The sequence below is a fragment of the Acartia tonsa genome, chromosome 12 (genome assembly GCF_053477335.1).
Source record: "Acartia tonsa isolate MP-2025a chromosome 12, ASM5347733v1, whole genome shotgun sequence".
NCBI lineage: Eukaryota > Metazoa > Arthropoda > Copepoda > Calanoida > Acartiidae > Acartia > Acartia tonsa.
This window is the reverse complement of record NC_137271.1, coordinates 12,724,315-12,749,709: the sequence shown is the minus strand read 5'-3', so window position 1 is coordinate 12,749,709 and position 25,395 is coordinate 12,724,315. Positions and strand designations below refer to the sequence as shown.

At 32.7% G+C, this 25,395-nt stretch overlaps 3 protein-coding genes across 3 annotated transcripts in view; all 3 read left to right on the top strand.

The window, feature by feature from the left end:
* The window catches only part of Polr2E (DNA-directed RNA polymerases I, II, and III subunit Rpb5), a 75,314-nt gene that overhangs the window by 44,747 nt on the left and 5,172 nt on the right, over nt 1-25,395 (top strand). The gene's annotated exons all lie outside the window — the stretch shown is intronic.
* LOC145333177 (mitochondrial glycine transporter A-like) lies at nt 576-4,744 on the top strand. The gene is made up of 7 exons (XM_080178328.1): nt 576-666; nt 1,076-1,080; nt 1,660-1,781; nt 2,425-2,519; nt 3,209-3,340; nt 3,789-3,947; nt 4,409-4,744. The coding sequence occupies exons 1-7, from the start codon at nt 576-578 to the stop codon at nt 4,564-4,566; spliced, it is 762 nt and encodes a 253-aa protein (XP_080034454.1). The 3' UTR covers nt 4,567-4,744.
* LOC145333176 (protein KRI1 homolog) lies at nt 8,502-25,246 on the top strand. The gene is made up of 21 exons (XM_080178327.1): nt 8,502-9,247; nt 9,865-9,907; nt 10,495-10,588; nt 11,799-11,944; nt 12,345-12,463; nt 12,890-12,984; nt 13,315-13,698; nt 14,417-14,473; nt 15,223-15,306; nt 16,769-16,832; nt 17,098-17,248; nt 17,861-17,946; nt 19,186-19,306; nt 19,805-19,876; nt 20,438-20,507; nt 21,622-21,755; nt 22,414-22,475; nt 23,139-23,237; nt 23,606-23,665; nt 24,047-24,140; nt 24,519-25,246. The coding sequence occupies exons 1-21, from the start codon at nt 9,153-9,155 to the stop codon at nt 25,086-25,088; spliced, it is 2,700 nt and encodes an 899-aa protein (XP_080034453.1). The 5' UTR covers nt 8,502-9,152; the 3' UTR covers nt 25,089-25,246.

Genomic DNA, 25,395 nt, shown 5'->3' with positions numbered 1-25,395 from the left:
TAGTTAAAATGTAATTAGAAAATTTATTATTATCATGTTATATCTGCATTGATTTCAGTAAAAGTAATTCAAAAATATGTTCAAATAAAACAAAATTATGTACATTCAGATTTATATAAAAATACAAGGTATCTAATTCATACAGTTAAAAAAATGTAATGTATTTGAAACTCAATTAATGTCTATTAACTCAAAAGTTTAGCACAATTTTTGTGTTTTTCATATTTGATGGATGTTTTCATCCATTTATATGACGAGTTTTGGTTAGAATAATTATGTAGTTGAAATTGTGTGATAATGTATTATGTGATTAATAAAAAAGATGTTTCTAAAAAGCAAATTTATGTAAATTGCAAAAAAAAAATTTTTTTCAATATCTTTAAAAATGTCTACGATGATAGTTTTGCCTCCAAATAGAAAATCAGAACCCTTCTTTAATGCCATACTTTGTAGTGTTTTTGAGGTCATCTACGAATCATGAAAAAAGATATATCAAGTACTAAAATAATTGTGATTTTTTAAATTACAGACTAAAATGAGGTAGCCAAAAAAGACATAAAAAGGGGGTTGGTAAAATGGAGTCTCCGACCAAAAAGACATTTTTTGAATCCTTTACAATTGGGGCAGTCAGTGGAACTCTTTCCTCGTTTATTTTACAACCTTTAGGTAGGTTTAGATATAAAATTAATTACGAAAGTAGTAAGAGTCTTGTTTGTCTGTATTTATTAAATTTTGCCTAGGGATCTTCACCGACCATTTTCATCTGATTTTTTTTCCTAGGATTAGAAATCTGATTTCAATCGTTCCATGCCGTAATTGGATCTTTATTTGACAATTAAATAGAATAGGTATATTTAATATTGTCTGTAATACGATTCTATACATGATTTTTCAGTAGGGCTGAAAACTGGTTCTGATCCACAGGATATTGATCGGGTTTAAAGTCATTCCGTAAAATCTTTTTATACGTTCCATTGAGTTTTTCTGTATGTACACGAAAAGACAATAATCTTTTTTTTTATTATAAAAGGCATCCGTTAACGTGAAAACTAATCTTGTTGTTTTTTGTATTTAGACATGGTAAAAACCAGACAACAATTGCTACCAAGATTAAGCATGCTCCAACATACTAAATACATTCTGAGGCATGTCTTTAGATCATTATAGAATTATCCCATTCATTTAAAACTTTGATATATTTGATAAGTAACTTGTATTTTTAAAATTCTAAAATATAGACAAGTGATGTGTATTCATTCCAAGATTAATTTGTTTTCCCCTGGTGAAAAAAAATATTTTATGTATCTCCCCTTGTTCAATTATAAAGTATAACCAAAAAATGCAAAAATTAAGTAGCTATGCTCAGCTGAGGTTTTGTTTTCAGTACTATTGAGCCCCCCCCCCTTAAACGGGAACTCCATGCACAATTTACACCCCCTGTTATAGACAATATTTTACTTTGATCTAAAAGATGAAAACAAACAGACACGAAGGAGTTCTGGCATTTTGGAAGGGTCTTGTACCTACACTAGGTAAAGGTTAAATATTATCATTTATTTAGGTATTTATACACAATATTATATACTTTTTTAAATGCGAAAATTCTATTACAAAAAATACATACCTAGGTAAATTAAAATTATTTTTCTTTATTTATAGCCCGAACTGTGCCTGGTGTTGGTGTATATTTCTCAGCCCTGCGGGGCCTTCAGTCTTCCCTGGTGGGGGATCAACCCCCAACCCCTAGTCAATCTCTGGTGCTTGGTTGCGCGGCTAGGAAGGAATGCTATGATTTTTAGACGAAAATATGTTCACCTTATTCTATCATTTAACCTCAAATGGATAGTTGCACTTGCACGAAGTGCATTTAACAAGTTTAGGTACTTGGAGTAGTGAACCTTTAAATGTTTTTTTTTTGTAAATGTTTTTGATACAGGTAGGCCAGCCATTAAGATAGGTAGGTAACTGAAATGAAAATGAAATTTAAGCAGGCGTTTTTGAGGAACGTCCAAAACTTTCTTTAATTGTATAGGTAGGTAAAAGTCACGATTTTAGAAAAGTGAGTGAAAGCATAAGTTAATAATATTGTCTTACATTATAGAATTATGTATTATGATAAGTATGTAATACAAAATGATTTCAAGTCTAGATATTTTTAACTAAGTGGTAGAAAATTTAAAATTCTTTTAAAAACCTATATGCCCGATAAATATTAAATATAGCTTTAACCATTGAACAAGAATACATATTTGGTTACTAATTTCAAGTTTAAATGTCTATCGTGCAACTACCCAATTTAATTTTTAGCAGAGAACACTCTGTAATAATTTAATTTATATGTAGTCGCTACTCACATTATTTGGAACAACATAGAAACTCTAAAACAAAGGTCGTGCAATCCAATAATCATTCCTGTATCCCCAGATGTACAGCTGGCGTATTATTTATTCCCGTGACTGTTATAAAGACAAGATTTGAATCTGGTGTTTTCTCTTACAATGGAATTTTTCAAGCTTTAGGTATTATATTTGATTGTTTCCTAGAAAATGGGGGAGGGGGGGGAGGTAGTGATAAGATTATAGAGAATAAATTCATGTACATTTTCAATTATGATAAACAAAATTCCCTCTATGTAGATTCAAATTGATTGATACAACAAATCAAGATTTAAAAATAGGTCCTAAGTTTTTGAAGTCGAACGTATTTTTTTACTTGGATGGCAGTAAAAATTACAGTTTAATTTCTCATACCTCCCTGGCGTTTAAGAACATTTTAAACGTTTTTTCTTACTTGTATATCTATTTGATTTTAACAAAGCTAATCTTTAATTCACTGTATCTGTGTTTTCCAGAACAAAACTTAATTAGTATTTTTTGTGTCATTCTTCTTCATACTTCGATTTATTTTCATAAATGGGGAGGTAGTTTGTGCTAAAATTCCGTAAGTGTGAGTTTTAAGGCCTAAAACTGTAGTAGAACGATAAAATAAATTTTAACTTTAAAAAAATTTTCTTTAATTCTTTTAAATAGGTAAAGAATACACATATTTAGTGAATATTGTTCTACTGGTTTTAAGCCTTAAAACTCACACCTTTACTGAATTTTAGCACAACCTACCTCCCCCTTTCTTAGCTTCATATATATGGTTGTTTTGTCTTCATTGTAAGATACATGTTACTAAGCTTCTCAATGGTTTACTAATGCTTTAGGTAACTTGTTACGGACTGAAGGTGTGCGCGGATTGACCTCTGGACTTGTACCGACCTTGTTACGAGATGTTCCCTACTCTGGTCTATATCTTATGTTTTATTCACAGCTCAAAATTATTACTAATTTTACAGGGAAAAAGAAACATTACTCAACACTTTATTAAAAAAAGAATACTGACTTAAATGTTACTACCAAATATGCAAAGGCATTTGAGAAGATAGATTGGAGGGTTAAGTAAGTTAACCTTACTTGCAAATTTTATTTGGTTTTAAAAAGAAAAAGTAAAAAAAAAGTTTAAAGTAGGTTAATTTTTTCCTGGGGTCAATTTTGGAAGATAGAGAATAAATTATACCCAAACCTTAAATAGCCCTCCCTGGACCTATGAGAAGCTTCACTGTAAAGGAGAACCATATTGGTTCAGCGAGATTCTTCCCTACAGACAGACAGAATTAAAGATGTGTTACTTTTATTTGAGAATAACTACCTACCTATCAAGATTGAATTATTACAAAAAAATCCATTGCTTCAGATATGTATTTTTGGTTAGATTTAAATTATGATTCTTTTTCATTAAAATAGATACCAAGACTGAAGTACAAAGCACAACTAGAATAGAAAATAATGTAGTGCGGCATTTTTTATGCAGTATTTTGGCGGGAGTTGCTGCTAGTGTAGTTACCCATCCATTTGACGTCATAAAAACGCAAGTTCAAGTTTCCAAAAGTCATTTAAATTCAGGTATTACCTATTCATTTTTTTTCTTTTAATATACTCTACACCAGAGTAATAAACTTGTGACTTTTTAAGGGAAGGGTATAAATAATAAACTAGTAAACCCCATCCAAGTTAGTTGTTAGAAATATTTAGGTAGTATTTATTTCCAGGAGACAAACCCCAAAGAAAATGATAGGAGATGTTAGTTGTAGTGGGAAAGGGGATGATAGTAATACACAGCTAAAAGTTTCTATAAGTCCTCTTAGGTTATGACCTAATATTAACATACGAGTACTTTTATGGTATTTTCAGGCCTATGATTCTTATGTCAAATCAAACCTTTTTTAGCCTCTTATTTTTGTAGGGTGGCCCCGAATTAACAATTTATTCACTTAAAAACAAAGGAGAAATGATTACTCTGAGTTTTATGCTTATTATTATTATTTCTTTCATTAAGCATGTTATGAAGTTTATTTTTATTCTAGTTACAGCTACAAAAAATATTCTAAAGTCTGACGGAATAAGAGGTCTGTTTGTCGGTCTTGCACCCAGGCTCATCAGAAGAACCCTGATGACAGCTTTATCTTGGACCCTGTATGAACGAATATTTCAATATTTAGCATATAGATCAAAAAGATCATAGTAGATAAATAATGTTAGTCATATTGACAGTTTTTAGAATCTCATAATTATGTTTTAATTTTGAATTTTGCGATTAGATTCTTGGGGTATAGTCCCTTTCGTGGCAACACATCTTAAGGGGCGTTTCGTTGTATTTTTACAGTAGCTTTTCCCCTATTTCTAGACCTAGCGGGGCCAATTCAATTGCCTAACCCTGCGGGAAAATCACCTAACCTAACCTAAAATAACCCATCAAAAGCTACTGTGAAAATACGACGAAACGACACTTAAGAGGCGTTGCTACGAAATCCGATTCTTGATGTTTAAGATTTTGAGAAGTTCTTTTTACTTGTGATAAAAAAAATCAAAGGTGCCTTTAAAATTTACACAATTTTGTTTTGATAAATAATTTGATATGCCAAAAACTACCTATATTTTTTCTTGTCGCTTTAATATAACCAAATGGAGGAAAAGGATGTGGCTCTAAGAAAAACAACATGACGTTAATTTTTTAACACGTAGAAAATGTATGGATGTATCACTATCCAGGGACCTTAAGTGATAGGACAATGGACGATAAATTTAGGTAAATCTTATCCTTAATGATGATAAACAAAATCACCCTTCTGTAGTCATAAAACTTTGGGTACCAGATTGATTTACACTTTATAGTCCAATGACCCCTCCTGCCTGGGTATATCCAGGGATAGGGGATGGGAAACGTAAGAAAAAATTATTCCAGGCCTATTTTCCAACTAGGCCTAAAAAACTAGTTTCGGGATGACGCAGTAGTTAGATTTGAAAACTATGAACAATGATGAAATAGCTATTATATGAATGCAAAGAAAAAAAGTATAGAATAGAATTCAGGTAGTTGATTCCACCTAGCATAAAATATAATAAAAACTTTTCAAAGAACCAATATGTTAGTGGGTTTAAGTAGAATCCCGTTAAGATGGTCATTACTTCGCCACCCCCCCCCCCATTTAAAAAAAAGTTTTTTTTTTGAGATGGTTAAATCTGATTTATTTTCAAACATTTTAAGGGGGGATCTACTTCACCCCAAAATTTGTATATAGAAATAAACACCGCTTTAGCCCCCCAGCTTTAATAAATAAATTAAGTAGAATTGAACATGGGTAACATTCTATCAACTAATTGTTCCATAGCATACATATAAATTAAGAATTAAAAAAAAAAAATTTACGTTAAAAATTACGATGACAATTCCGATCTCTGAAGAATATCCTTCTTGTGATATCCCCTATTTTACTCTATGGATATCTTTGAGTCTGGTCCCAGCTTAAAAATTTTTTAATGCTTACAATGACTAACCAGAATCCAGTGCAGAATAGAGTTGAGGAGGGCTTACCACCTAGCCTTCCTCCTCCACGTTCTCAGATATCCCCACCACTTTCACCTACCCCACCTGGTGATCAAACTAATGCTCAAATCATGACGTACAGTCTCTATACACAAATATACCAATTCAACAAGGTATAGAGACTTTCCGCTACTTTTTGAACCAGAGACAAGATAAATCTGTACCAACATCGTTCCTGATTATACTTCTTACATTTGTCCTTACGTGTAATATTTTAGTATTTAATAATACTTTCTACCTACAGACTATAGGCACCGCGATGGGCTCAAGAGTCGCCCCGACGTTCGCGTGTTTATTTATGGCTGGTGTAGAGCAATTGGCTCTTAAAAGATGGAAAGGCCTACAACCCCGACATTTTCGCAGATATATTGACGATATATTTTTCTTATGGAATGGTAGTGAAAATGAGCTTTTAAAATTTATTAAACATTTAAATGATTTCCATCCATATCTTAAGTTTACAGCCAGTTATGATTTCACCAAGAAAACCGTTGTTTTTTTGGATACAGTTATTTCTGTGACAAAGGATAACTTTATCAAAACTGACCTTTATGAGAAACCGGGGCGAAAATGCAACTATCTTTCGCCCTTATCCTGTCACCCCTCACACATTACAGAAAATATACCTTACTCATTAGCGTTAAGGCTAAAACGTATTTGCAGTGAAAATTTAGATTTTTTAAACAAATTAGATTGTTTGAAAATAAAGCTTTTATCACGTGGTTATAAAGTTAATTATATAACAAAAGCTTTTGATAAAGTGAAAATTATTGATAGAAATGTTGCTTTACAAAAAGTTGCTAAGCAATCTGAAATAAAACGCCCAGTTTTATCTTTACAATATGACCCCCGTTTACCCTCTATTTCAAATATAATTTTTAGATTTTGGAAAGTTATGGTAAAAAATCCTAGACTAAAAAGAATTTTTCCCCACCCACCGATGATTACGTGGACTAGGCCAAAAAATCTCAGAGAATATTTGATTCGAGCTAAACTTCCTGTTTTAAATGATCGAAAATCAGAGAGAAAAAAGATTGGTTTTAAACATTGTAATAGAAATTGTAATCTTTGTAAACATTCACCCAGATTTGCAAATTATTTAACATCATCAACAACAAATGAAAAATTTCCTATTCTCTCTAGTATGAATTGTTTATCTTCTAATGTAATTTATTGTATAACATGTGTTAAACAATCTGACAATTGTAGACTAAAACCACAGTACATTGGCAAAACAAAAAATCGTATTTGTGATAGATTTAATGCCCATAACAGTTCCATTAAACCAAATTCAACTAAAGCTGTAGGTATTCATTTTTCTTCTAATGGACACCAGCCCAATGATTTTCAAATGGTGCCATTAGAGCAAGTGCAGAGTAATGACCCTTGGATTTTGTTATCTAGAGAAAAATATTATATTCGTAAATTTGACCCTGTATTAAATATTAGAATGTAAAATGCAGTTGCAATGTTTTTAAAAAAATGAAAATAACAACCACACCACAATCCCCTCTTGCTACGCCCATTCAAAATCTTCAACCCTTTCTTTCAGCTGTTTTTTTTGTTTGTTTTGAAATGGTCTGCTGTTAGACCATAAATAGATATGTAGCGGGAGTGTAAATATGTTTAAAATGTCAAAAAAGTTTATAGGTATGTGTTTTTATTAATATGAATTATGAAAATTTAATTTTAACAGCATTTCTAATTACATAACCTTTTATAAAGATGCGATGCATCTCTACAATTCTTCAAATCAAAAAGAAAAAAAGAAACGTTAAATATCTTATTCAGATTCTTCAAAAATAGACTTTTTGTATGTATTATTTACTGATTTGTGTTTTTTTTCCTTTACAGGACGATTGAGAATGATAACCTTAGTTATTGAAATATATATATGGCCTGTACAAAGATGTTAGTTTGATAAAGTAGTCTTGGGTTGAGATGGATCAATAGCTTTTAAAACTTAACAGAAAAGTTTAATTAAGTGTGCAATAATTTTTACCAAAATTAATGAAAATTTTTTTAACAAAACACAGTACACTTTTTATTTACATATTGAACTAGTTTTGTATTTGTAATCATTTAGGTGGGTTATCAATTCCACATGAAATATAACTTTTAAATTGTCTAAAGACATGAGTTTTTCACATTTTTCTGAAGTATAAAATGTTGAATCCTACGCAGTCTTCAAAAAATGATCTCTCTGTTTATGTTTTGCTATATGGACATTTATTAATGTGTAGATTTAATAATAAGTTGATGTGATTGAACATCATATATATTGTAGTCATTCTGATAGCAGAAAATTTCCATTGTTTTCATTCTAATAGCAGAAATTTATGTTTGCTTGAATTAATTTAGCCAATTAGGAACTGGGGGAAGCGTTAGTTATTAATTAATTGGTTAATGCTAAAAGCAAGTTTCAGGCTATTGGATATTAGCCTACAGCCAATAATGAACTGGCGAAAATGAGTTGATTTTATAGGCAAAAAAGAAAAGTTGCCCCATCACTTTAAAAAGGAGGCTGAGACCTAATTTTCGGTCAGGTTTCCCATCCCTTATCCCTGGGTATATCTTAATTTAATTGACTAGGTATAAAAAAAACCCGAATGTTTAAGGTAGAATATTTTTTTAGGTGCCATATTCTTATTCCAGAACCAAATGATTTGTAAATTAGTCTGATTTCTTGTTACCTACCTATTTAATCATATGATATTCTTGATTGTTTATAAACTTACCTAGCCTAATTATATGTTTATCTACAAAATACATTCAGATTATTCCTTGATATATGCCAATGATCGATTTGTTAATTGTTTTGATTATATTTATGTTTAATCATATTTTAATTTTGTACTAGAAATTTTCTTTAATTTTCTTTTATATTTTAATGATAAATCAAAGTTAACTGTTTGTTTAAAGCGTTTGTAAAGTTTTGTTACATGATTTAAACCAATTATTTGAAAGGTATTTTTTTCGGGGTCAAATTCTCTTTGGTTGGTAGAGGTACCCTTGCCCAAGATAGTAATGAACCTTTCCTGGACCTTTAAGAAGCTTCAATGTAAAGGAAAGCAATCTCGGTTCAGCGGTTAACGAACTCTAGGGGTACAGACACTAAAATATATCCTGTTACTTTTTTTATACGGATGTGGCCAATAAAAATATCTTTATTAGGTTAGTTCAATATTTTTGATTTACATAGATCTATTTTCAGACAAGGAAAAATGTCAAAGAAAAGAGACATTCTTGAGGACTCTGGCGATGATAGTGAACAAGATGATGACAATGGCTTCAAAGTTAATGAGGATTATGCTAAAAAGTAGGTGTTCAATTAACAAATGTATAAGTATAGATATATGATCCAGACAACTACCTAACTCAAGTGGTGGAGACCCTTTTTGTCTGCTATTAAATTGTTATCTGTTCTTTTGTAGAGACTTGGCTGTGTTTATATTTCTGACGCTATTCGATGATTTTAAAGACCCAATACAATATCGGGACAGTGTCCCCGCTCTGTGGGCAGAGTTACATATAGATAATTCACCCTCTATTTTTTACTTTTATTTTTTTAAATTCACTTACATACTTACGATATTTAGAACATTGTAGAATCTTTTAAAATAGATTTGTAGGAATAACTATTTACCAACCCCATTGTTATAACTAAATTCTTTACATAAATAGATAGATATAGAATACGTGGATATTGTGAGAGATTCTCACATAATAATACCATGTTAAAATGTTTCTCCCAGCTGGTAAATATAACGATAACTCCCTTTTCCGCTCCCATATGACTTTACTCCACCGTGGAGGAAAGTATTCCTAAATTGACGATAAAAATTCTCTGTCAAGTCACAATATCTACGTATTGTATATCCATATTTTGCATATTAGAATTTATTTATAAAAAAATATATTTGTAATAATATTTAGGTATGAGGAATGGAGGAGTAAAGAGGTGTATCAACAATTGAAGGTAGGTACCTACCTAATTATTATTTCAATTTTTTCTCTCACAATACGAAGTAAAATAGATTTTTTTTACAGATGTTTAATCTTTATTATTTAAACCTACTAATTTTAAAAAAATGCTGTTGCAACGTCTTTATTATGATTCGAATCTGTGTGATTCAGACTTGAACCTGACAGCAAGCTGATACCTCCTACCAATCACGCTAATGCTATGGGTTGTAAAGAACCGTATTATATACGGGGGGAAAGGCGAATTTGGGATGTTAATTTCTTTGGTTTTATGAATACATTCTCTTATTTGTTGGCTTTCAAACTTTATGTACTTATTAACTTAAATAAAATTTTGATTGGTTGGTTTATACCAGTGCAGTTCAAACTTTCCAACAAAGACGGAAGTGCCACTTTTTAATTCCAAAACTAAAAGTCAAATGAACTCAATAAATATATAGTTCTGAAATTTGGCTTGGCAGTTGATCTAAAGAGGTACAATATTGAACTGTGAAAAAACGTTTCCCTTCGAATTTTTTTTTGTATTTTCTCTCCAAATTAGACAATTTTCAATCATTGGTAATTCATTGGAAATTGATCTAGGATAAATATGGAGATGTGACTGCCAAGAGTGATGATGAGGGAGAAGGTGGAGATGATGAATCTAGCAGTGAGACAGAGGATTCAGATGCTGAAGGTGAATTAAAGCCAGGGGTGTATATTCTGCAAAAGATTAAGGGAGGGGGGGCGGGGGGAGTTCTGACACTTTTGCTTAAAAAGGAAGCATAGGCTTTGCAGTCTTAGGAGTAACAGGATACCTAGGTAATTTGGCAAAAAAGTTTCCTTATATTTTAAAAAAAATTCTTCAAATATGTAAAAATAATATTATAAAAGTGCATGTTTTGTTTCTCAAGTTGACCTCTAACTCTCCAAACAATTTTTTTTTTACTTTTTACCTGGCCACCGACCACTTGGAGGCCTGCATCACCTGAACCTGGACTTCAAATCCAATTTTTTTTTAAATATGAGGAAACTACATCCCAAAAGGAAACTCTGTTGCCAAATAACCTATCCTCTCACTCCTACGACAAAGCTCCCTACTTACTCAAAAGTATCAGAACTTCCCCCCCCCCCCTTGTTTTCCCCAGCTACAAATAATATTTCATTCCCCGCCACCTCATTTAGAATTTCCTATAATTATAAGGGGTGAGAGGACAAGTAGCTGTTTGCTGATTTTACAAATATGTTCCCATATTTGGTGGTTTTGTTCCGATTTTCCAAATTTTTCTTAATAATAGTATTAGCTGATAAATATTTTCAGTAGGTACACTTTACACAATCATTTCCCCCCCACATATTTTGCATCCCCCCCCCCCCTGAATATACACCCCCTGATTAAAACTTAAAGTCTATATTTCAGGGATAAGGGAATGTGATTCTGACTAAACAATCCTAAAGGAAAATTTCCCCACAACCCCCTTCCCCTTTTCCTCCCCTTCTTACCCACCCCTCTTCAGTTACATAAAAATCAAGATATACCCCCACCTTACTTCCAAAGGTTTCGTTTTTTTTGTAGAATTGATTGCTAGAATAGCTAGGCCTGATATTTAATAATCTCATAATTATACCAATACTTAATATATAGTGTTATAAAGTTTGAACAATTCATCCATATAATATGTTGGCTTTAAGTAGTTGACACTCTTTGAGGTGTTTACAGAAAAAAGTTGAGATTAATTTAACATTATTTTCCCTTTCATATATTTATCATAAGCTTATTTTAAATTATTCAGTATAAAAGAAACATTGCATTTGATTAATAATCAGGTAAAAAAAAACAATTTTGTGTGTCAAAATCATTCAAAATTAACTACATTTGTTAGATAACCCATTTATTATTATTTCAGAATTGACAGAAGAGGTTGAAAAAGAGTTCTACAGGACCTTAGCTTCCCTCAAAGCCAAGGATCCAAAAATTTATGATACAAACACAAAATTCTTTGATACTGAAGAGAAAGAAGAGACTTCTGAAAAGAAAAAGGAAATGATAATTTAGATTTAATGGATCTTATAGCTAGAACAATTAAATACGTGACATTAATAATGGCTACAAATATACAGAGTTTGATAAATTAATAAAATACTTTTATTCCCTTAAAATCAAATATGGTGGGGAGGTTTTAATGCTCTACCGGCCACTTGAAAGTAAACAAGTAAGTAAACTCTTTATTCCTATGAGGTACTACCCTTGTTGAGCGTTTCTAATATTAACCTAACCTAAATGTTTAAATATAATATTTTTTTAAACCTATCCCTATGAGATACTAGCCTTGCAGGGCTTTTCTAACATTAACCTAACCTCAAAATTCAAACTAAGCTAAAGATAGTTTGTTGTCTCATGCAATATGATGAAGGAAACCGCTGAATATCTAGATTAACTGTTACAAAAATAGGAGAAGAAAAAAAAGGAAGAGAAGTTTACAGTCCATGATATGGAGAAAAAAGTTTTACTCGAGAGAGGAGGCATTTATGAGGATGATGACGTGGAAAACATTATAGAACAGCCACAGGAATGGACATTAAATATGCCTGATCATCATGGAAATCATTATTTTTGATAAAAATCTGTAGGATATTGCAGTCATGTCTAATCAACGTGGGAATCATTATTTTTATTGTATATTTACACAAGATTTTTTTCCCACTTTCAAAATATTTAATTTCTCTCCCACCCCTAATTTTTCCCCAAAGAGGAAGAAAAATTAAAAAATGTTTTTATTAGGTACTTTTTATTTTATTATTACTCTTTAATTCCAGAAATAAGGTATAGCCAACAAGCGAAATAAATCTAAAATAATATTTGGGGGCAGATAAAAAGGTCGTCAATTCTACTAAGAAAGTGTCAAAACCCCTACGACTGCTGAAAATCTTGTATTTTATTAAGTTTGTTGTTGGTTAATTTTTTCTGCAAGTATATTTATGTCCACGAATCGCAGGATAAGACATATGTAGAAGAGGTTGCTGGTATCAAGGATAGTTTAAAAGCTGCTCTCCAAGATTCATCTGATGAAGAGAGTGATGACGATAATTCAGGCAGGAAACAACGGATTTATAAAAATGTCGATTTTTGTTGCTTTTCCTCAAAGTGTCAATGGAGCACTTGACCCTTCCTCAATCTCCTTATTTTTAAAATTAATTGAAATGTATTAGAAATGATTCTTAGCCATACTGAAAATCATGTATAGCATCGTATTGCTGACAATTTTCCACAAATGTTAGAATAAAAATCATAAAATGATACCAGTTTTGTTAGCCTGGTGCTAACAAAACTGGTTTTAATATTATTTTTTTTTCATTTTAATATCTGCGGAAAGCTGTCTATAGATAGATAACTGTTATGTAATCCTTGTTTCTGAAAATCAGGCCTTTTAAAGAAAAGACAGAAAACTGCCACAGAAAAGGCTACAGAGGAAGCTGAATATAAAGCCTGGCTAGCAGGACAGAAACAGACACTCAGTGATCAGAATCTAGAGAAGGATATGTCAGGTATAGTAGAGGATACTGAATATAAAGCCTGGCTAGCAGGACAGAAACAGACACTCAGTGATCAGAATCTAAAGAAGGATATGTCAGGTATAGTAGATGATACTGAATATAAAGCCTGGCTAGCTGGACAGAAACAGACACTCAGTGATCAGAATCTAGAGAAGGATATGTCAGGTATAGTACAGGATACTGAATATAAAGCCTGGCTAGCTGGACAGAAACAGACACTCAGTGATCAGAATCTAGAGAAGGATATGTCAGGTATAGTAGATGATACTGAATATAAAGCTTGACTATTAGAACAGAAACAGACACTCAGTGATCAGAATCTAGAGAAGGATATGTCAGGTATAGTAGAGGATACTGAATATAAAGCCTGGCTAGCAAGACAGAAACAGACACTCAGTGATCAGAATCTAGAGAAGGATAGGTCAGGTATAGTAGAGGAACACATTGGGATGGAACTAATGTAGACAACCTTTTTTTTTCATTCACGAACTTTGTCTGGAAGTTTTAACTGTGTAAGGTAATTACTTGCGCCTGTTTACTTTCGGGCTAAGGTATTCCCCTTTTATTAAAGTCGTGCATCTGTCATATAGCAGCACTGGTTACAACTTTTATCGTCTTTTTAGTTATGACGCGGTTTTGGGTCGAGATTCGGGCCTACCAACTCCCCTAACGACAAGCGGATGAGCTACTTGCTGCGCTCTAGTCGCGGATAGTTGCATGAATGGAGGGAGGGGAGGTTTTAATTGAAAAATGCATAAATTGTTTGTAACCAAACAAAAAATTAATGAAAAGTATCCAAAGTTTTTTAGTCACCGAATAAGAAGACGTTATTATGAAACCTAGGCATAAATGTAATTAACAGTCTAATGCCCCATACCTCCCTTCTGCCTCTGATAGTTAAGTAGGAATGTTGGATAGTAACACTTAATCTTATTTTAATTTTAATTTTCTTACCCTTACATTTTTTCAGGATTAAAAACCTTTTGGAACAAAGAAGATCTGGATGAAGACGAATCATTTCTTAAAGGAACACATTATTATTATTACACCCTGAATTTAACCCTGTGGGCTCTTTTAGATCAAACCTAACCTGATTTAATTATATTAAGAAAAGGCAGATTGATTGTATGTCTGACATAGGCGTCCAAGGGGGGGGGGGGGGGGGTAATAGGGCGATTACCCCCCCCCCCAAACGATTTTGGTGGTCCAAAATTTTTTTCATTAATACCCCCCCAAAATAAAATATAAAAAAATTTTGCGCGCTTCGCGCGCATTTTTAATACTATATATTTAATAAAATTTAAATTACCCCCCCCCAAAAATTTTACCCCGGGGGTAAATTTTTTTTGGGGGGGGTAAACTAAATTAACCCCTGCCAACAGATTTCAGGGGGGGTAATTACCCCCCCCCCCCCCAAGCAAATTTTACCCCCGGGGTAAAAATTTTGGGGGGGTAAAAAAAATTTTACCCCCCCCAAACACGAATTACCCCCCCCCCCCTAAAAAATGTTTACCCCCCCCCCCCCCCAAAATAAAAAGCTTGGACGCCCCTGATGTCTGATTAGAATAATTGGTTGAAAGGTTTGGACACTTAGTTTGAAATCAACCAAAGTCAGTCAAATGTTACCTCGCTTCCTGATAAGATTTGCATAGTTTTCTGTTTTTACTGCTTAACAAGAAATCTTTGCATCAAGATTCAAGAATAAGATGTATTTGTTTCTTCAGCCATTTCTAAAGCGGATACCTATAAAATAATATTTTGTGTCTTTATTAACAGATTATCTACTAAACAAACGGTATAAAGATCCAGATAAGGAAACAGATACAGGAGAAATACCTACCTATGATGAAATTATAAATGGTAATTGTTTCTTGAAATAACACTAGAGGCCTCTAGAGGCACTTGAGGGTAGGGGGGAGGGTTGGCCCTCTTTCAATTTTACCTAGTTATTTTTTAAATTAAAGAATTTTTTCATGGTGGTTAGTTTTTTTTGTGAGGTTGGAGTTACCCTCTTCTAATAAAGGTACTAAGAAAGAGAGGGAATGTCTGATTGAGCCAATAGGAGAATCGCATCGGTACATACATTTAATTTCATTGGTTTAAATTTTGTACACATCTTGTTACGAATGCATGTTTTTTTTCATTTCATACATAGTTAAAAGTCAGCTGTAAACAGTATATTTTCTTAGTAGAAAGCTTTGCGGAATCAGAATTAATTGCCCAAAAATTTCGTTTAAATTTGAAAGCTTAGTAACGAGGTGAATTCTTTAAAAAAAAGTTAGGCTGGCTACTTTCTGGTGAGGCAAAATTATTTTTGTGAAAAATCCTCCAAAATCGAATAAAAAAATTTACAAAAATTAAATAAAATCTTAAAAGGGTTATTAACATATGATTTTGTTTAATTTTTGTAGATTTTTAATGTGCTTTTGGATGATTTTTCACCAAAATAATTTTGCCTCACTATCGAGTAGCGAGTCTATAATTTCTTAAGAATCCACATCAGCTTGAGTCGAAAGTAAACAATACTTTTGTCTGCTAGAAATGTTCCTTCTTAGATTGGACGAAAAAAGGGTTCAGAATATGCTTCTATTCTTCTATTTCTATTCCTCTTCTAAAATAGTTATTAACCTTCCCTGGGCCTATGAGGAGCTCACTGTCATGGAAATCCATTTCGGTTCAGGTGTTAGCAAGATCTTACACACATTTCTATCCTGTTTCTTTTTATCTTTAGCTTCTATAGATCCGTTACTAGCAGGAAGGGAGACGACATTGGAATGTAAATTAAACTGATACCCAAACGTTTAAAAACAAGTTATCTTTTTTGTTTGGCTTAAAAACTTTGGGCACCTTTGAGTCCTATCTCACCTCACTCAGTCATAGGCCCCCCTGGGTTAGCTTTCGCATAGGAAAGCACCGACTAATCTAATCAGAAAGAAAACTTGACCTAATATATAAATATACTGGGTAGGTACTTTGTATTATACACTATTGGCTTCGTCTCTAGGGGCTTTGTCCAAAGAGGTAAGGAGCTAGGGCATTTTAGTCAAATTGAAAATATTTATCCCTAGACCCATGTTTACATACTTTGTTTGTGAAATTTTATATTCAGATTTCAAAATTGAGGATTTTTAAAGTTTTTTTTTTGATGGGTTGGGGGTGTCCTAACCCCCAAAAAAATAGCTTTGAACCACCACAGGACCAGTATATATAATTCCTGAAGAGTAGAATCCATCGGTTCAGTGGTTACCGAGATCTTAAGCTTCAGACGGACTGACAGACATCAAGCTACTTTGTATAATAGATAGATATTAATTTCTTTCAGATTTGAGTGATGAAGAAGAACAGCTGCAAAAAGAAGCAGAATTTGAACAAAAATTTAACTTTAGGTATTTGTTTGTTTTTATTAAGGGATAATAGAATTATTTTACTTCATTGAAAAACTTATGTTGATCCATCAAAGTTAGTTGCTTCAATATGCTATAAGGTAGCGGAGTTTTTGTTTTGTGGTAAGCTGTCTTTTGAAGCATTTAAATTGTGGATGGTTATATTTTTTCGAAAGTTACGTTATTGGATGCTGTCCGTAGGTTCGCAACATTCTCAGATAGACTTCCACATTAACTTTAGTAAATCGAACAAACAATGAACTGCCAGATTTGAGGAGCCGGACCAGGAGTTTATCAAGAGATATCCGCGCACAATCAAAGATTCTCTCCGCCAGAAAGATGAGAAAAGAAAGAAGAAAAGACAGGAGGTGGAGGAGAGAAAGAAACAGGAAAAACAACAAAAAATGGAAGAAATTAAGGTATAAGAAATAGATGTAGAATACCTATTATATGTGGAGTGGATATTATAACAGTTGAAAAATTGTAGTCAATTTAGGTTGCTAACATGGAACACATTTATTGATTAGTTTGTTCATCTAGTATGAGAGGAGGGGAAGGGTAAAGTGGGTGGATGAATCGTTATTTTAGCCAGCTGCGAGTTTCACGTTATTAGAAAACATGAAAATCTGGTGTAACATCCAAGTAATAATGAATCCATTGTGACAAAGAATTCAGAGATAGGTGAAGGGAAGATATTCTCTTTCCCATTGACATTTAAACGGAGAACTAGGGATTGGCAGCCGCGCGTCAGCTGCGACTAAGCCTCAAATTAAAAACTGTTCAGATTCTTTAGAATTTTCTTTTGAATAGAGGGATTGCAATATTTGAGCCAGGTTTAGACTTTCAGCTTATTTTTAAAATTGTAAAAGGTTGATTTCCCTAAGGCTTACATTCGGCTGACGCGCGGCTGCCAAACCCTACGGAGGACAATAGTGTTTTTTAAGTAGGCGAGATCCTTTTGTAAAAACAGACAGACAAATATCCTGTTACTTTTGTATGAGAATAATTTGATATTGATCTTTTTTGTTCAGATTATGAAATCAATCAAGAAGAAGGAGATTTTAGAAAAGCTGGAGAGGTTGAAAAAAATTACTGGAAACAATGATATGGCTCTTGGGTAAATTTTTATCCATTATTATGATTGAAATTAGGAAAATCTGTCCGTCCGTCCAAAATTTTTATTTTTGAATTGCAGTAAAATGCCTGCAGTGAACAGATTTTATTTTTTAAAAGCGAAGGGACGGTCCGTCCGTACGTCCGTAATGGATAGCTTTTTTCGTTAATTTATGCATGTTAGAATTGTCCTATCGATTTCAAATGTTGCATGCTGATTCCTTTAGTAGTTAGGTACGATTTAGAAAGCGTAGCAACTCTATAATCATTACCAAAATGTCCGTACGTCCATTTTAAACATGTTGATTTTTTTACTTTTTCAACAACAAATTTTTATGTGATAAAATCATCCGATTGATCTGATTTTTGGTATTTTGATTTCTGGGACAACAAAGTATAATGTAATAAGCGAAGCAACTCTATAATCAAGTCCTAAAAATGTAAGTACGTCCATAAACATTATCCTGTATCAAGCAGTTTTTCAACAAATTTACTTACGATTTTGCTTTGACTCTTATACATTTATATTCTGATTATTCAGTTCTGACACTATACAAGTGTTAATGTCCGTTTGTCCTACCCTTTCAGTGCTTCGCTTTTATGGATGTTGTCATCCTTGTTTTTTACTAGTTTTTGGTTTAGCTGCTCGTTTGTTGTTACTGTAATTCTATTTAGTAGCGAAGTTACTCTTTAATTCAAAATTGCCATCCGTCTGCCTGCCCGTGTTTTAAAAATACCTTTTTTCGCAGCTGTTATCAGAGCTAAACTTTTGGAATTTTGTGTAAAGATTTGTATGATAACTCACTTAATAAATAGGTATACCTGTTCGTCTGTCTGTCTATTAAGTACAATATTTCCTTCATTTTTCTTTTCTTGTTTTAAAATTTAAGAGCTTCGCTTTATGGATATTTTTATCCTTGTTTAAATTATGAGAGATGATATCAAACGCGCGCATGAGAAGTACAACAAAAGATAGGTATAATAAGCAGGACAGTAAATTGTTATACAGTAAAATTAGTATTATGAAGAAGAAAAAACAGAGTAGACAGTGGAGAAACATAGAAAAGATGATTTTATCATAGTTTGCTAGTCAAAATGAACAAAGAGAGGGGGAACAATTGGCTGATTATTACACTAGTCCCCAAAGTTTTATAATAACGTTTTCTTATTAATTGGCTTAACAACTTTGGGGACTTTACCTAGTAAATTTTAAATCTACATGTACCCAAAGTTTTCTATTTAGGGAGGAAGATATTGATGGGGACTTTGACCCAGCAGCTTATGATAAAAAGATGCAGGAAATCTGGAACAATATGGATCCAAATATTGTGGAAACTGAGAAACCTACTTTCAGTGATTTAGAGGTGTGTTCCTTCATTTAAAAGAAATATTGCAATTTGTTAAAATACTATCACGCAACCCCATAAGGATTTTAAAGTTGTCGCAATAAGCTAAAATACTATCATGCAACCTTTTTTTGATTATTGGACTACAGTATTAAAATCGATTGTTCTAATGGCAATTTCCCTGTAAGTGCCTTTCAAGCATAGAACCCCCCACTTAAATTTAAACAGAAAAAAAATGAGAGGGGGTGGTCAGATTTTCGTATGTTTGTTTTTTACTTTAGGTTAGGTTAGGTTATATCTTATTTTGGGTACAGTGTAGGCCCGTAGAGGTAGGGGGCCTTTCAGCAGTTGGCTTTCAGAAGAAAAACCTACCCTCTCCTCCTTCCTTATTTTCACTTTATAATTTGAAAATAAGGAGGTAGAGTTTTGGTGCTCGCAAGTAACTTTGAAGGAAAGAACCAGTTATGTGTTTCTGCTGATCCATTATTGGATCTTAAGTTTTATCTATCTATCTAGGATGATGAACAATATGGAGAAGACATGGCTATAGAGAACTGGGATGGATGGGAAGGAGTTGAATATCAAGGGATGTTAGTTAACTTATTATTGTAGTAGCTGATATGCTCATAGATAGAGGCCTCTACTAGGGGCAAATAAGGGGGTCGTGGGGAAGGCAACACTCCACCTTCAATTTTGGTACTAACAATAAAAATGAACCTTCCCTGGACCTTTCAGTACCTTCACTATAAAGAAAAACCATATTGGTCTAGCGGATTTTTTAAAAACACATTAAAAAAATTATACAGAAGGACTAATTTTGTTTATCGTCATTTTGAACACTTCATCTTCCATTGTCTTATCCATTTAGATGGTCCTACGACAAACGCAGGAGTCCCAAACGTCAGAGTGGACACTTTACCTAAACTAACCTATTTTAGACCATCCTATAGGTTTTTTAAATGCCTAACCCCTGCGGGGGGCTTATTTGTTTATTTATATCTTAACCTAACCTAATCTGTATAGAAATACTAAATAAAATTAATATTTTAACACTCCTGCGTTTGTCCACTCCGACGTTTGGGACTCCTGCGTTTGTCTTGGAACCATTTAGATCCCTGCTGTTTTCTAAGTTAACTCTTAACACTAGGGGATGAAAATGATTACGCAGAGGGAGGAATTGGCGGGGACGATTTCAACATGGACTGTGATTATGATCCAGGTACATATTATTAAATCTTGAATTTACTTTAAAAGGAATAATTGCATTAGGTGCATTAAAGATTTCAAGCATAAGTTACAAGTATACCGTCAAACGTATAGAATTTTATATTACAATTAATAACAAACAATTAAACATCACTAAATTAGTCGTCATGCTGTTTTTGTGAAAATAAGCCAGCTTTATAAATTGCATTTATCACAAGAATACGATTTCAAGTCTTCATATTTTAAAACTACGCGGTAGAAAATTAAAAATCTTTCACGTATGTGCCCTATAAATGTAGTTTAAACCATTGGACAGGAAAAAAATATGCAGTTCACTAAATTCAAGTTTAACAACATTTCGTGCAACTACCCCTTTATTTTATTATAAACAAGGATGACAACATCCATAAAAGCGAAGCACTGAAACGATAGGACAAACGGACATTAACACTTGTATAGTGTCAGAACTGAATAAGCATAATATATATGTATAAGAGTCAAAGCAAAATTGTAAGTTAATTTGTTGAAAAACTGCTTGATTCAGGATAATGTTTATGGACATACTTACATTTTTAGGACTTGATTATAGAGTTGCTTCGCTTATTACATTATGCTTTGTTGTCCCAGGAATCAATATACCAAAAAATCAGATCAATCGGATGATTAGATCACAAAAAATTTGTTGTTAAAAAAGTAAAAAAATCAACATGTTTAAAATGGACGTACGGACATTTTGGTGATGATTATAGAGTTGCTACGCTTTCTAAATCGTACCTAACTATTAAAGGAATCACCATGCAAAATTTAAAATCGATAGGACAATTCTAACATGCCTAAATTAACGAAAAAAGCTATCCGTTACGGACGTACGGACGGACGGACCGACCCTAATTATAGAAAAGCTTCGCTTTTAAAAAGTCGTATATCCTTTACCATTTACATCAATTGAAATATTTTTTGGTTAAATTTGAAAGTTTTAATCTGATTGTTATATTTGTTTGGGGTGGGCCTAAAATAAATCAAGTTGGCTACGGAATTTTCACGTCTACACGTGAAAAGCATGTTCTCTTTTTTTAATTTTAAAAGGCACAAGATTTTGCAAAAACTGATCTTGTTTGTTTTTCTAGCCCAGGCCATGCAACAAGAGTTGATAAATAACCAGCGAGGGAGGAAGAAGGGGAGAAAGAAGTCTAAATTCCGGCAGGCCCTGGAGCAGAGTCAAGACAAACCTGTTTTTGATCCCAATGACAAAACTTTTGAGGTATTGCTTTGGCTCTAGGATTTTAAGCGATAAGATTCATTTAAATCCCCAGTTAATCATAACATTATTTATTAAAATCATTTGTTGAAAAGCTTGGACAATGATTGTTTGTACCAAAAAATTTTAGTGAATATTCTTATGACATATGCGCATGTAGTCTATACATTGATTGATTGATTGATTGATTAGCCATAGTTTCTCGGGGTTTCGACCTAAGTAGTCATGGAGTAGGCTGAGACACTTTTGTATAGCATAGCCACTAAGGCTGTCAAGCTCCACGTTCAAGCACATTATGACTTGACCCGCTATCTCATGAGAGCTACTCATTATTACCTCACCCTCGCCGAGTATGGCTGGTGTCCCAAATTAAGTCACCGTAATGAATCACGATTTCTATAATTCTATAATAATTTTGTCCGCTTGTCTGTTGGTCATGCTTCAAAAGAAAAAAAACTTATTTTAATAATTTTCTTTAATTTTTTGCAACTATCTCTCTTTTCTCTGTTATGACAAATTTTTTGTGCTTCGCTTATTATGGATGTTGTCATCCTTGTTTAGTTACTTCACCATTTATACTAGTGGCATAGCCCCAAGCCTTTTTATTTAGATGGGTATTTTTTTGTAGACTAAACTTCATTTACTTAAAACTTTTGTTTAGAGCTACGTTGATGAATATTACAAACTAGATTGTGAAGACATTATAGCTGACATACCTTGCAGGTACGTACATATTTTAGTGGCGTAGCTAATAGATACATCATGTCGGATATTATTGGTATGTGGAATAGTATGTAAGTCTGCAGGAACCTATTTTAATTTTGATTGTGTTATCAATTTGAAACTTTTACACATTAAGATTAAAGCAATCACTACACCAAAGGAAAAAAATGAAAGCATAAAAATTAATCAAATTTCATCAAGACTACATAAACCCTATTTCTTATTTTAAAATAGATTGAAAATAGATTGGTCTGTTTAGGTTAGGGCTACACAGTTTTAGCTACACAGTGAAAGTTTGGAACCCATTCAGTAGTTAGACAAGCAAATTAACTACTTCCATCCCATCCTTATTTTCAATATATTCAAAAATAAGGAGGGAAGCGGTTATGGTCGCTTAACTTTCTGTACAATAAACCCTACAAACCTCAACCCCCAGAAATCTATGGACGCAGCCTATTCTGGCCTTAGAATTTTTAAACTTCCAAGACAATGGAATTACCTAATTTCTGATAATATTAATAATGGAACGGCTCCGTCCAGCAGTGGCTAACCAACCAACCAACTTAACTTTTATGGTATAGTATAGAACTAATAAAATTTGCTCTAAATGACTAAGATTTTTTCTTTTTTAATCTAATCAAAACTTTTATAATTTGTATAAAGGTTTAAGTACAGAAATGTGGAAGCCAATGACTTTGGTTTGAATCCTGATGAAATTATCCTTTCTGAAGATAAGGAACTCAACCAATGGTGCTCTTTAAAGTAAGTAACGTGTAAGTAACGTTAAGATGTACAACGATTTTTTAATAGTGTAGATCAAATTATCAAAAGATCTTTAGGCCTCTAGGGGCTTAGGTGTTAGTCCTTATTTAAGAGAACCCACAACTCTCCCATGAGAAATCGCCCCTAGAAAAAAAGAACAACCTTCCAATTTTCTTTGCTTTTTCCTTTTAAAACTAAAATTTAAAATAGACAGGGGTTGACTAAACCTCCCCCCCCCCCCCTCAAAGGCCCCTAGCTGCTATTCTTATGAAACCTAAAAAAAATATCAAATCTAAACCTTCATAGTTAATACCTTACATGAAACTATCCCTTTAAATTTCAAACTAACTTTATTGCTTAAATTTTAGAAAAGCTGTGCAGTATCGTAGTCAAGATGAGGAAATCAGAGATATAAATGCTTTCCAAAGGTTAGTAAGAAATAATGAGAGGGAGGTTATTTCAGGGTCTGATTTTGTACAGTAGATATTTTGTGCATAGGGGTTTTCATGGGTTTCACAAATACTTTCAAAAGTAACTTTACGTTTTAAAGTGATTGGGGGGGGGGGGGGCATTGGTTAATTTTTTCCAGTATGGCTTCGAATCCGACCAATATCCGTTAGATTAGAACCGGTTCTGAGCCATGATACTGAAATTAATGCCTATTATTAATACCATTTTTGTCACCATGGGTCTTCGGTCCCTAGAGCTCACAAAACCGGTTTAAATCTTATATTTTTTTTATTTTTATATCCGCGGAAAGCTGTCTATAAATTCATGTGATAAATAACCATTACTAAATTTTTTTTCAGTAAGAGGAATGATTACAATTATAAGAAGAAAATCTTGAGAAGTTTATATAATCCACAGGAGGAAACACCGGACTCAGAAATAACACAGAAAAAGGTAAAAATTATGGGACATCGACTGCACAATCACATTATACTGGTACCCAAAGTTTTATAACCATGTTATCTTATTCGTTGGCTAGAAACTTACGGTACTTTTATTGAATTTTGAATGGTTGGTTCCAAACTTTTAAATAGATACAGCCATTGGAAATTTAAAAATCATGTGTGTTTTTCAGTTTAAAGCCAAACGAAATCATTTATCTTTGTAGTTTTTTCTTTATACCTATTAGGTATGATTTTTACCTATATTTCTAACAAAATACTAAAAGATTTAAGACTTAATAATTTGTAGTTTAAGGTAAAAACAGATTTACTTTCAAATACCTAAATAAATATGTATGTCTAATTTTTTTTAAATTTCTTATAATTTTAGAAGAAAAAGAGAAAGAAGAATAAGAAACGCACGTTCTCTGAGACAGACATTGGCCTAGATGATGATGAAAACAAGAACAGCAAGATTGCAAAGCTTGATACATCAACCACAAATAAAATCTGTGATAACGCAACTAATGGCGAAGAAGCAATTAATAATAAAACTGTACAAATCAATGTTACAAATGACAATGCTACTGCCGATAATGCAAATAGCGACAAGATTAAAAAGAAACGAAAGAAAAAGAATAAACCCTCGCAAGAAGATCAACAAAGCAGTAATGAAAACAAGAAAGAAAATGTTCAAAGTCAACCAAAACAAAATCCACCTTCTGCCAATAAAAATCCTCCAATGGCCAAAAAGCAAAATCCTCCAAATAAACAAGAACAAAATCAATCAACACCAACTACAAATCTTCCGTTGAAACATCAAAATAAATACAAAAAGAACAAACCTAATACAAAGTTTAATACTGTAGCTGAAAGCCGGTTACTTGCCTACGGTCTTAATCCAAATAAGATTGAGAAAGAAAAGAAAAAGGATGAATTATACAGAAATCCAAAATCATAAATATTTTTTTGTTAGATTTTTGATACTCAGGAAGAGAATTCATTTGAAGAAAAAAAACTAATTTGCTTCCAAATTATTTTGCAACAATATGTTTAATGTTTATATTGTTGTGATATTTGACAACTTATGTTTTGACCTAGGTTAATGTTGGGGCAGGGGTGTATATTCTGCACAAGATTCATTTTTTTTTCCTCGGCTGCAAATTTTTTTTATTTTTTTCCCTCCTAGTTTTTTCCAGCAAGGAATGGGATAAAATGGAAAGATATTTTAAAAACTCTTTATTTTATTCATGTTATCCTCCCTCCCA

What these genes read in the sequence shown, in the direction of transcription:
- LOC145333177 (XM_080178328.1), top strand. Translation starts at nt 576, where the DNA reads ATGGAGTCTCCGACCAAAAAGACATTTTTTGAATCCTTTACAATTGGG. An exon ending in TGGAATTTTTCAAGCTTTAG is followed by an intron (nt 2,520 to 3,208) that starts GTATTATATTTG and finishes CTAATGCTTTAG; the next exon opens with GTAACTTGTTACGGACTGAA. An exon ending in CAAAAGTCATTTAAATTCAG is followed by an intron (nt 3,948 to 4,408) that starts GTATTACCTATT and finishes TTTTTATTCTAG; the next exon opens with TTACAGCTACAAAAAATATT.
- LOC145333176 (XM_080178327.1), top strand. Translation starts at nt 9,153, where the DNA reads ATGTCAAAGAAAAGAGACATTCTTGAGGACTCTGGCGATGATAGTGAA. An exon ending in AGAGGATTCAGATGCTGAAG is followed by an intron (nt 10,589 to 11,798) that starts GTGAATTAAAGC and finishes TTATTATTTCAG; the next exon opens with AATTGACAGAAGAGGTTGAA. An exon ending in AGAAAAAGGAAATGATAATT is followed by an intron (nt 11,945 to 12,344) that starts TAGATTTAATGG and finishes TTACAAAAATAG; the next exon opens with GAGAAGAAAAAAAAGGAAGA.